Source organism: Lynx canadensis, chromosome D1 (assembly GCF_007474595.2).
Source record: "Lynx canadensis isolate LIC74 chromosome D1, mLynCan4.pri.v2, whole genome shotgun sequence".
Classification (NCBI taxonomy): domain Eukaryota; kingdom Metazoa; phylum Chordata; class Mammalia; order Carnivora; family Felidae; genus Lynx; species Lynx canadensis.
This window is the reverse complement of record NC_044312.2, coordinates 74,031,667-74,044,027: the sequence shown is the minus strand read 5'-3', so window position 1 is coordinate 74,044,027 and position 12,361 is coordinate 74,031,667. Positions and strand designations below refer to the sequence as shown.

The 12,361-nt window shown below is 48.0% G+C and overlaps 1 protein-coding gene across 1 annotated transcript in view; it reads left to right on the top strand.

The window, feature by feature from the left end:
* SERGEF (secretion regulating guanine nucleotide exchange factor) overlaps window positions 1-12,192 on the top strand; it is a 238,204-nt gene extending 226,012 nt beyond the window's left edge. The window contains 2 exon segments of the mRNA XM_030332663.1: window positions 11,843-12,088; window positions 12,091-12,192. Coding sequence (XP_030188523.1) covers window positions 11,843-12,088; window positions 12,091-12,182 — 338 coding nt within the window. The 3' untranslated portion in view covers window positions 12,183-12,192.
* The last annotated feature ends 169 nt before the right edge of the window (window positions 12,193-12,361 follow it).

The following is a 12,361-nucleotide window of genomic DNA, read 5'->3' as shown; positions in this document are numbered from 1 at the left end:
CTGTGAGGACAGGCCAGCAGCTTGTCACCTCCAGTGAAGAAATCGTAGTACTTGAAACGCTTACCAGGAATTGAACTCCAGAGCTGCCACCCTGTGCCCTTAACACTCCACCCACCAGGTCCAGACCCCTGCTGGCAGGGCCCGGCTGCACACCAGGCCTACTCATTTCAGCACCTCTCTGTGATCACAGAGTGTGATCCCAATACCGTCTTGCCAGGGCTGCTCTGTTAAACGGGATGGAGTCATGCAAAAGCCCTGGCACCATCCGTGGCCATAGTAGGCCCTCAAGAGGGTTAGTTGCCTTTTCTCTTCCCTCTCTCAGTGCAGCCAGGAAGCCCAGAAAGCCAGCAGTTCCACAGAGAACACAGCACTCAGAAAGACAGTCTGGGGGGAGGATTTCAGTTGTTTATAAAACAGGCCAACACGTTTCCACCTCGTAAGTTCTAAATCCATCATTCCTAGCTCCCTAGATCTAAGAATAGTCACCCAGTGGAGCCAACGTGCCACGTGCCACGGCACGCTCTCTGCGCAGGTGACTGGGAAAATGTGGCCACGGCAGCCCCAGCACCTCCTGCTCCGGGGTGGGGGGAAGTGGGGGCAGAAGGCTGGCCTCTGCCTCTCCCAGCTGTGCTGTTTCTGAACCTCTTCCAGACTCTCATGTTCTCTTCCATGCAGTGTTGATCCAAATACCTTCCTCACTGAGCTGCTCCAACCATCACATGCGGTGCCCGAAGTGATGCAAAGGGAGAGGCGGAGAGCAGTGGGAAGGTGTGTAGGTGAGGACCTCAGCACAATACTGCCCCACTCTGGGCCTCAGTTTCCTCTTACATAACGGGACAAAGACTGACAAAGAACTGGACAACTTTTTGAGATACAGGGTTTTAAAAGAGGTTCTAAAGCAGCCCCAACATTGCAGACTCAGAATAAGACTGATGAGGGTAAACCCAGAAACTCAGTACGTTTCTGTTTATCATCTGAACCAGGGCCATTCGTCTGTCTTGTCGGAGGGAGCCAGCCTGAAGGCCTGGGGCCTGCTTTCGGCCTCACCTTCCTCCCTCTCATACACATCTACCCCCACCCACACCGCCACACAAGCTCTCCATGGCCAGAGGGACTTTTGATTTGTCTCACCCCAGACTCTGCCCACCGTAAGAGGGCCTGTGCCAACTGAGGGCTCGGAACCTCCAGCAGAAGACCACCTGCTGCTCTTCTGGGCAGCCTCCTAGCCATCCCAGCCTTCTTCCTGATAGTGAGCTGCAGTCGGCCTACCCATGGCATCTCCTCCCCACATCCTCAGGTTCTCTTTTGCCCCTTCAGGAGAGAACAAGGCAGCTCTGTTATCTCACTGGCCATTTATTCATTCACTTCATTCATTCGTTGGTTCATTCATTTATTCATTTGTTTGTTCATTCCCACAACAGGTATTTGAGTACTAATAGGTGCTGAGCACTGTTTAGGTGCTAGGATATGGCAGCATACAAAACTGAGTCCCTTCTTTTGAAGAGCTGATAGATAAACAGTAAAAAATAAATAAATAAAGCAGATGAGGAGACAGAGATGGGGAGGGTTGTAGACTGCTATTTCATACAGAGTCGTCAGGGAAGGCCTTTCAGATAGATAAGGTGGCATTTGAACAAATACGTGCACAACATGAGGGAATGAACCTGTGGATATCAGGGCAAGAACATTCCAGACAGCAGGAATAGCAAGTGCAAAGGCCCTGAGGTGATTACTGTTTGAGGAACAAGAAGTCAGTGTAGCTGTTCTGATCTCAGTAGGGTGGAACACATGGGACTTGAGGTCGGAGAGGAAGCTGTTGTTTATCTGAGTAAGAGGAGAAGCCATTGGAGCATTCTGAGCAGAGCAGTGCCACGTCTGACTTGGGTTTTAACGGGATCACGCAGGCTCTGTGTGGAGGACAGATGACGAGAGGCAATAGAGGCAGCAGAGGAACCAGTAGGAAGCCCTCAGAGTTCTAGTATGAGGTGATGGGGCTGGTGAGAAGTGGCTGGTTCTGGCTATGTTTTGAATGTTACCTTCCTAATTCCTTCTTCCAGAGGCCCTCATCTTTTCTTCCATGTAGACACCCAGCCCTCCTCCTCCTTGCTTTCAGCCTTCACCCCATCTCCCCTTCTCAATGCATTCTCAGCACTTCCATGGATCCTGGTCTGGAAGGGCCCCTAGGCCAGCCTGCTTCCACTTACAGCCTTCCCTGAGGCAATTTGGGCCACAATCCCAAAACTTCCCTAGAGTGATTCTGTGGGTGAACAGCTCCACTTTCTGATTCTGGAACGGCTCTTTCCTGCTGCCTCAGCTCCTGCCTGAGGGCGTCATGGGCCCTGGAGAGTGATGGATAGACTGGTTATTGAAAGGGTCCTGCACTGTCAATGCCTCTTCCCTCAGCCTGGCCCCGTGAGGCCATTGTCCTCACAGCCATTCTCATGGCCATTCTCTGTAGGAACTGCTTTTCTGGGCAGTGTGAATGGGGACAGAGACTTGCAGCTCTCTGTTCTTGAGGCCTATGGCCAGCGGGCAGTTCTGGCCACAGACAAGGGAATAAAGGCAAGCAACCAGGCATACAACTGAGGTTGATGGCACCCAATTTCAGCATTAGGTGTGTTCCCCTTCTTGCTACTCTCTAGACAGAACAAGGGGCTCAGAAAGACTAGATGCATACATAATCTGAGTGCCTGTCCCATGTGCCTAAGGACTACTTGATGAGTGTGCCCTGTTCTCAGCACCCAACTCCAATCCCAGCTCACAGACTGGTGAGACAAATGCAAATATAAACACCTGTAGAACCAGGAGGGGTGTGGTGTGTATGCTTAGAGGATTCTGGGTAGTAGGAGCTCAAAGTGAAATTAATAGCCTTCCCGCAGCCCAGTGGGACCCAGCCCTACGCTCAGCCACCATTCACTTCTGCAGCAAAAGGATGACACTGGGATCAATGAAAGCAGCTCAGAGTGGGCAGATTTCAATGGATACCCTCTATTTAAGACTGGTGAACTCCTGGAGCACCTGGGTGGCTCAGTCGGTTAAGCATCCAACTTCAACTCAGGTCCATGAGTTCAAGCTCTGTGTCAACCTCTCTCTCTGCCCCTCCCCTGCCTTCTCTCTCTCTCTCTCTCTCTCTCTCTCAAAAATGAATAAATGCTAAAAAAAAAAAAAATAAACCTTAAAAAAAAATTGGTTAACTCCTACTCATCCTTCAAAACCCAGCTAAGAATGAACCTCTGAAACTTTCAGTGACACCCATCTCCTTTCCCCAACAGAGCATACCATCCTCTCCTCTATGCTACCTCTGTCCCTTAGGAATACTGTTATTTTTTTAAAATATATTATTGTTGGGGCGCCTGGGTGGCTCAGTCGGTTAAGCGTCCGACTTCAGCTCAGGTCATGATCTCACAGTCTGTGAGTTCAAGCCCCGCATCAGGCTCTGTGCTGACAGCTCAGAGCCTGGAGCCTGTTTCGGATTCTGTGTCTCCCTCTCTCTCTGACCCTCCCCCGTTCATGCTGTGTCTCTCTCTGTCTCAAAAATAAATAAATGTTAAAAAAAAAAATTAAAAAAAAAAATAAAATATATTATTGTCAAGTAAGCTATAGTTTTGTGTTTTTTTTTTTAAATCATCATCCTTTGTTACTACTTCTTAAATTTGAACAAACGACAAAATCTTGGCCACCTTTCCCCTCCATTTCTCCCTCTGTTGCTCAGAGATTGTTCACAGTTGGGGATGTATTCTTCAAGATCTGTACCTGTAGAAATGTATAGGGGATCTACATAAATTGAATCATACTCTGTGTTGTTCTGCAACTGATTTTCTCTCTAGAATGTCTTAGATATCTTGATGTCAGGCCATAGAAAGCTATCTCATTGTTTTTAGTAGCTGGGTAGTAGGGTCGAGCCATCCTTTCTTTAAACACTCCTCTATAGATGAGTATTTGGGGACTTCCCCCAGTCTTTTGCAGTGAACACTGTTGTGTGTGGCTCCTTGTGCACACATGCCATTGGTCCCCATAATCCTCCTTCTCATGGTTGTCTTCCCCAGTGGACTGGGAGCCCCGGGGCAGAAACTGAATTTTCCTCATCTAGGTCTTGTGTCCAGCACAGGGCCAGGAAGAAGAGCTTCCACATAAGTGGACTTGCCTGAGCAAATCATGACTGTGTGAAAGGCCCGGGTGAATTCGGGGAGGGACTCTTGATTTGTCTCAGCCCAGACTCTGCCCACCGTAAGAGGGCCCGTGCCAACGGCCGGGGCTGTTGCCTGCGGCCAAGCCTGCGGGGCTGGCACAGAGCACTGGGAAAGAGGGGTGATGCAGCCAAGAGGGACAGAGAGCTTGGAGAGCCAGCTGAGAGTCCTGGTCTTGGTCACCTTGGTGGCAGGAGACAGGAGGTTGCCCACAGGAGGACCTAGTCCTTGCTGTGCTTCAGCCTGAGTCCCCCACCCAGGCCAGCTGCCTCTACGTAAAGGATAGAGTAGCTGTTGTAATTGTCCAGGCAAGAGAGCGTGAGGACCTGAACTAGACCCAAAACACTATAGGAGGCCTGAATTCTGGGTTCTTCCCTCGCCATTCCTCGCTCACAGCAGGACCCTAGGGATCACCCTGGCAATTATGGCCAAAGGGGTGGGATCCACGTGAGTTTGGTGGCTGGACACTCAGAAGTTTTTCCCAAATTTACCCAGCTCCAGGGCCAGCTGCGGCCACAATGACATTTACCAGCTTCCTGAATCCAGAGCCTTCTCTGTGAGGCTACTCAGACCTCACCCGTCCTTCTCTCTCTGCCTGGTATTGCAGAAGACCAGCCCCTCCTGATGCTCTAGGTCTTTGTGAGGCCTTTGACAGGAGACAAGGGGAACCATTAGTTGCCTGACTTTTTGCCCACATTCTTCCTCCCTTCCCCAGCCCACTAGATGCAGGAGGGACAGGGCCTTATGCGGCTTCCTCGGGCCTGGGCCCCAATGCTCACAAGGGCTCAGTGAGGTTTGTGCTTCCTGCAGAGTGCTTCTCTCACCAGCTATGGCTCCTGCCTTCCACCGCTGACCTTGTCCCCCACACAGGTGGGCTGCGACTGTACCTTTTCCTAATTACCTGGGAAGCAGGGTTTTCGCTAGAGAGGATAGTATATTAACAGAAGAGGCCCTGGAGTCCCAATGCCCAGGCTAGAATCCAGTTCTAGAATCTAGAATGCCCAGGCTAGAATCCTTGCCCGGTTGACGCCATCCCTCTGGAAAACGGGGATAATGTTAGATTTTACCTTGCAGGCTTGTTATGGAGATTCAGTGAACTAAGTGTTCATCACAGGGCCCGGCATACACTAACCATTCAGTGATGTTACTACATTTTCACAGAGTTTGGCACTCGTGAATGAGCCTGAGACTTGGGAGTCAGGGATTCTAGTCCTGGCTCAGCATGGCTGTGTGACCATGAACAAGTTTTTTCACCCTTTGAGCCTAGTTGCGTCATCTGTAAAATGGAGATCATAACACCGGAGTCATAAATGGAGGTTGCTGTGGGGATTAAGTGACATTTGTATGCAATTGGGAAGTAATATCCCTAGGTGATAGCCTTCTTTCTCATGGTTTGAGATGGCAGCTAGAGCTCCAGCCATCACATCCACATTCCCAGTGAGGAGATAGACGAAGGGGCAACGGGTACGTGCCATCTGTCTTTGAAGGCAAGGCGCCATAGCTATTACAGAACATTTTGGCTTACAGCTCATTCACACACCCAGCTGCAAGAGAGGTTGGGAAATGTAGTCTTCGTTCCGTGGTTCACAATGAAGCTCTACCACACTAGCTCTATCACACATGCTCAGGTGTTTGCCCCTCTTAGGCAAGGCCCTCCAGCAGAAATGTGTCCCCCTCCCTAGCATTGGGCTGTAATCCCAGCACCATAAGGCCCTCTAAGGACCCAGGTTGCCAAGAAGCTCAGGCAGGTGCCACGAGGCCTGAACAGATTTGAGTATTGTGTCTAGCCTGTGCCAGGACCCTGCCAGTCCCTGGGTTCCGCTGCCTGCAGGGCTCTTAGGCTGACGCAAGTGTGGTGGGCTGCAAGCCCATCACTTGTCACAGCCTGGATGAGGCCAACTCCATTGAGCCCCATGATCAGGGGGCCTGAAGTCTTAAGAGGCTAGGGAATCCCAGTAACTATGGGCTCTCCACCCAAGGCCCAGCCATGTACCTCAGGGCCAGTAAATCAGGTCTGGATCAATCAGGTGGGTTTTAGTTCCTCAAGGACCTGGTAAGTGCCCGGCACACTGCAGAGAGCCCTCTGTAAAGCCAGGAATGATCCTATAACCTACCTATTTTGAAAACTGGGTGTTCCACATTCCAGTTAGCTTAGGGAGAGGCCTACCATAGGCCATTCTCCTTCCTCTCACTTCTGCATGAGAAGGGCCTGCGTAGTAGCAGCTTGCTGAATCCAGAGGGCCTTCCCACCTTCACTGTGTCCCTAAAAAGACCCTAAATGAGGCTGTTTGGGGGGGGCATATGAAACCGATTCTCAAATGCTGGAGGGGCTTCAGTACTTAAAGGTCTTGCTGAGAGTCCCTTCTGTTCAGGGCACAGCTCATCTTTCTTTTTTTTTTTTTTTTTTTTTTGTTTTTTTTTTTTTTTAACGTTTATTTATTTTTGAGAGACAGAGTATGAGTCGGGGAGGGGCAGGGAGAGAGGGAGACACAGAATCCGAAGCAGGCTCCAGGCTCCAAGCTGTCAGCACAGGGCCCAACGCGGGGCTCGAACTCCCAAACCGTGAGATCATGACCTGAACCGAAGTCAGACACTTAACCGGCTGAGCCACCCAGGTGCCCCAAGGCACAGTTCATCTTTCACTTTCGAAGTTCAGCAGCCTGGTTTTGGTTTTTGTTTTTTTTTTTTACTTAGGAAGTTTGTTTAAAATGTTCAGAAACCCCAAACTTCGTGTCGTTCCACCTAGGCCTTCCCATCTGCTGGTGCCCGTCCTCTCCTCCGTGCCATTTGACACTGGCACGGCCTTTCTTAAAGCCTTTTCCTCCCCTTCCTGTGGTCTGCCTCATACGTGGGTGTGGACCGTCACCGTGTGTCGGGCACTGTGCTGGAGCATGTCCACTTATGCAGTCCTCCTCCTAGCGACCTTATGACATAGATGGGGACAGAAGTACCATTATCGCGCAGCCATTCGGTAGTGTGGGACCCGGGACAGCGGAGCACAGTCCACAGTAAATAGTGGACATTGTATATGTATGCCAAGGGCTGGCAAAGTGTGACCCGCAGGCCGGGTCTGAGCTATGGCCTGTTTCGTATGGCCTTGCAAGCTACGAATGGTTTTTAAAGGGTTATAATAAAGAAGAAGAATATGCAACAGAAACCAAATGAGGCTCTCAAACCTAAAATATTTACTATCTGCCTTTTTAGAATAAATTTGGCAAGCCCTGGTATATAATATGCAAAGTTAGTGCAGATTCTGGAGCCACACTTCCTGGTTTCTAGTGCCTCGCCTCATCCTCTACAAAACGAGAATAATCTATGAAACATGGCTGCCTCACAGGGTTGTTGGAATTAAATGAGATAAAGAATATAAAGCACCTGACTTCGAGTAGGCTTCTTTGGAAGTATTGGGGGAAGAAATTTCTGGCCCTTTGCCAGACTTCTCGACCCAGTGGGCATGAAAGCCCTGGCTCAAGGCCTCTGGCTACCCCGGCCCCTCAGAGCGTGTTTCCTTTGGCAGGAGGAGAGGGACCTGCCAGCTGCCCGTTGTGCCGCGTCCTGGTGGTAGGTCAGCTCTGCCTTCCTCCCACCCCCATTCCTGCTGACCGTCAGCTGGTGCCACTCACCAGGCCCGGGCGCGAAGCCCACACCAGGTGCCGAGCAGGGCCCAAAGGTACCAAGCCTCTTCCACTCTCCCACTTTGTGCCTCCCGTCAACTTGGCCGAAACTCCTGCGTAACCATAGGAGCTGCGGCCCGGGGCTCATCTTCTCTGTGTGCATTTCCTCGCTCGTGGGCCAAACAGGGAGACATCTGTGTTTCCCCAAACCCAAACTTTTGGCCAGTGATTGCCTTCCTACCAGGGAAAAGGAAAAGGGAAAGGAAGGGTAATCCCTGGCCAGCCAGCCTCCCCCTGTGGAAGAGTGGTCTGGGAAACAGATTTTCAGTGGAGAAAGGGTGAAATGTAAAGATAGAAAAGTAAATAAGATCGTTGAAAAATCAAAAAGAATACATTCTGATCCAGACAGGGATGGGCTGTCAGTTCTTAGAAGCAGTAGAAGAAATTGTAAAAGATCAATGAAGTTTACTACAAAGAACCATGAAGCTTATGTTTTATATCAAAAGACCCAAGACAAAGTTTTAAGTCAAACTAAGAAAAAAATATTTGTGCTAGATATGGCAGAGAAAGAATATTCTAAAAATAAAAATCTTTAAAACAAGAAGGCTCTTAACATAACAAGAAGGCTCTTAAGAAGGCTCTTAACAATAACAAATATTTACATAATACTATGTGGCAAATACCATTCTAAGTATTTTACACCTACTTACTCATTTAACGCTTGTAAACAACTTTATGATAAAGGTACTATTATCCCCATTTAACAGATGAAGGAACTGAGGCACAGAGACACTAAGTAACTTGCCCAAGGTCACTCAGCTAATAAATAGAGGAGCTAGGATTTGAACCTAAACCATCTGGCTCTTGGATCTGAGCACTTAAACCCTTGTATACTAAACAGGAAAAAGATATGAAGCAGACAATACACAAAAGAGGAAATACAAATATCTGAGTAACGTAAGAATTATTTTTCAGGTTTTTAAAAAATTTTTTAATGTTTATTTTTGAGAGAGAGAGAGAGAGAGAGAGAGAGAGCAAGCAGGGGAGGGGCAGAGAGAGACTGAGACACAGAATCTCAAGGAGGCTCTAGGCTTGGAGCTGTAAGCACAGAGCCTGGCGTGGGGCTCGAACCCATGAACCATGAGATCATGACCTGAGCTGAAGTTGGACGCTTAACCGACTGAGCCACAGAGGCGCCCCTTATCTTTCAGTTTTGATGGCAATAATGTACAAATACAAACAATGAGAAATCTTTTTGTGTCTTCAAATTAGAAAAGATTTTTCAAACATTATAATGAGCACTAAATACTGGCAATGCTGGAGTAAACCGGAAACTTCCACAGATTGCCATAGTTGTATTCAGGTGGCCTTTCTGAAAAATATTGTGGAAGCATTAAAAACAGTACTCAGGAATCTCAAAAATGTCGATACCAGTTGACCAGGAATTCCCATTTTAAGAATCTAATTTGAGGAAGCAATTAGGTAGAAAAAGATACATGTGCAAAGATACTCACAGGAATATTATTCAAGTTACTCAAAATAATGAAAAACTCGAAACAACCTGCATATCTGTTAATAGGATACAGGTTAAGGAAATTGTTGAATCTCCATAATGGACAATCAGACAGTCATTTTAAAGAAATTTGTTTAACAAAAGATACCGTAAGCAAAGTGAAGAGACATGCCATGGACGTGTGGGAGAAGACACAATGCATAGAATAGCAAAAAAGTAGAAAACAATACATCAAGAAAACTCACAAATCCATTAAAAAAAAAAAAAAGACAAACAGCCAAAGAGAAAAACAGGCAAGAATGTACAGAGGCAATTCATAAGAGGAGGCGACTCAGGGCTATAAATGAAGTGATGCTCCCTCTCACTAGTAGTCGGGGAAATGCAGATTCGTTCATTGTACTTATCAGAATAGCAAGAGTGCGAAGGTAAAGATAGAGGGAAACATTCATATCCATCGCTGATGGGACGGGAAGTAACTGCAGCCATTGTGGCAGCTATTAGCCGTACCTAAATCTAAACGTGTGGCTCCACTCCACTCACGTCTGGGGACCGGCCCTGCGCAGACGCCTCTCTGTACAGGGAGACGTGCTCAGGGGTGTTCATGGCAGCGCTGTTTACAATAGCGACAATATTACTATGAAGTACATGATATTGTACATTATATATTGTGTAAGAAGGTAGCAACAATTACCATCATCAAAGAACTGTCCCTCAGAAGGGGAATGGATAAGTCAAATAAGATTTATACATAAGGGGATACTGAGCACAGTTAAAATAAATGAACTTGATCTGTGTCAGCTCGGATAAATTTCCAAAAAGAATACTGAGTGTAAAGGGCACGTGTTATAAAGATAGATATTTCAACACTATTTATATAAATCTTTTTAAAACAGACTAAAAATGCTACATGGCATTTAATGACATATGTGTAGAAAGTATAAAACCAGTAGCAAACACCAACTTCAAAATAGTGGCTCCTTCCTGGGAGGAGAAATGGCTGGAGGGCAAGAACGGGAAGCAGGGCTTAAACTGTTATCTTACTGGTATATTTTCTTTTTTTTAAGGGAAGCGTTGAAGCAGATATGTTGACGAATGTTCTAAATCTGGACGGAGTATGTTTCTTTCTGCTAAGTTATTTCTTGTATCTTTCTGCATATTGAACTATTTCAAAATTTCAAACAAATTATTTTTAATTTTCTTTTTGAATCCTTTGCAGTTCTGTGGAGAAATATTTGTGTTAGTAAGGGACAAAAGCAGAACGAAATATACACAAATATTTACAAATTTCACAAATTAAAGGTTTAACATAGTAGTGCCAAGATCAAAGTCTGCTTTTTCTTTACACTCATCCATATTTTTCTTTTTTTTTTTTTTGTCAGGAAGATGTATTATTTTTATAAATTGGGGGCAAAAAATTTTTAATGACTACAAAAAACACGAGTGAGTTTAGGCCCTAGGAAATGGTCTAAACCTAGGAAGAGATGCTGTGATGTGTGGGGGCATCATGCTGGTCTAGAGACTCTGGCTGTATGACTGTGTTCATTCAATCTTTTATCTCATCAACGAGCCCTTATTGAGCACCAGCTGTGTACCAGGCTAGAGATACGGCAGTGAATGAAACGTACGTGGTCCTTCCCTCCTTGTAGAGCACATCGGCTAGTGAGGAGGGGACAGTACACACATGACTACACAAGTCATCTATCCACCACAAAGTGCGAGGGCCCCCGTGGCGGTGAAGTCCAAGGGCAATATCAAGAATCTAAGTTAGATCGAGTGGCCAGGGAATCTGGCCTCAGAACGACATTTAACTTGAATTTAAAAGATGAGGAGGTCTGGAGCCCATTAAAAAGAGGACCTCAAGAGAAAGAAGGCCCCACAAGGCATATGTAAGGAATGGAAAGAAGGCAGGGGTTTTGGAACGTAGTGAGGTGGGGGAAAGTAAGGGGAGGGCAGCAAGGTGGTCAGAAGCCAGGTCACTCAGGGCCTCACAGGCCAAAGAAAGGCCTTTAAGGGCATTGGAAGTCACAGAAGTCTTTTAAGCAGGGGAGTGATGTGATTAGATTTGCAGTTGTCAGAGATCATCTAGACGCTCTTTGAAGATTGGGGCAGATGGTGAGCTGCCCAGTTAGTCCCTTGGCTGTCGGCATGGCCCAGCACGCGGGAGAATGGTGCCGGGATAAGGGGAAGGCAGTAGAGATGGAGAGATGGAAGGATTTGAGCTATTTCTCTGGAGGAAGAGTCGGCAGGTCTTGGATTATGGGGTGGGTGTGAGGGAGGAGGTTACGGTGAAGGAAGGAGGAAGGCCAGGTTTGGGACAGGGACAGCTGTGGGGTGGCAGGAGTGAGAAACACTGGGAAGGCTCTGGAGGGCAGGGTGGAAGCAAGGGTGGCGGGCAAGCCACCAAGTACGGTTGAGCTTTGGTCTTGTCACGTGGAAACCGGGGTTTAGGATATTACCTGTGTCCCCAGGTTGATTGTTTGAGCCCTGTTCTCAAAGCCACTTCTACAGCAGTCTTTTCTTTTCCACAGGAGGGATGTGCTACTCTTGGGGCTGGAACGAGCACGGCATGTGCGGGGACGGCTCCGAAGCCAACATCTGGGCCCCGAAGCCTGTGCCATCTCTGCAGTCGTCACTGGGACTGCTTGTGGGCTGTGGGGCTGGCCACTCCCTGGCGCTCTGCCAGCTGCCAGCCCTCCCTGCATTGGGCCAGCACCCCAAGGTCACTGGCCCTTCCCCAGATGCCGCTGAGAGTGCCAAATCTCAGGAAGCCATGGACAGAGAAACTGGAAGGAAAGACAACCAGAAACTTCCACTGAAAGCCTATCTGACAGGTCCAGAAATGGGGGGCTTGTGACAGAGGCCCTTTAATAAAATGATTTTTTCCTACCCAAAGTGTTCCCAGAGAATTGCTTGGTCAGGTTGTGTGGTCGGCCTGAGAAGGGGGGCTGACCACAGGCCAGAACAATGGGAGGCAGCCGGCTCAGCGTCTGGGGTTCAAGGAGACAGACATCCTTCCTGCCCAGCAGATGGTGCTGGGACCCCCCCTG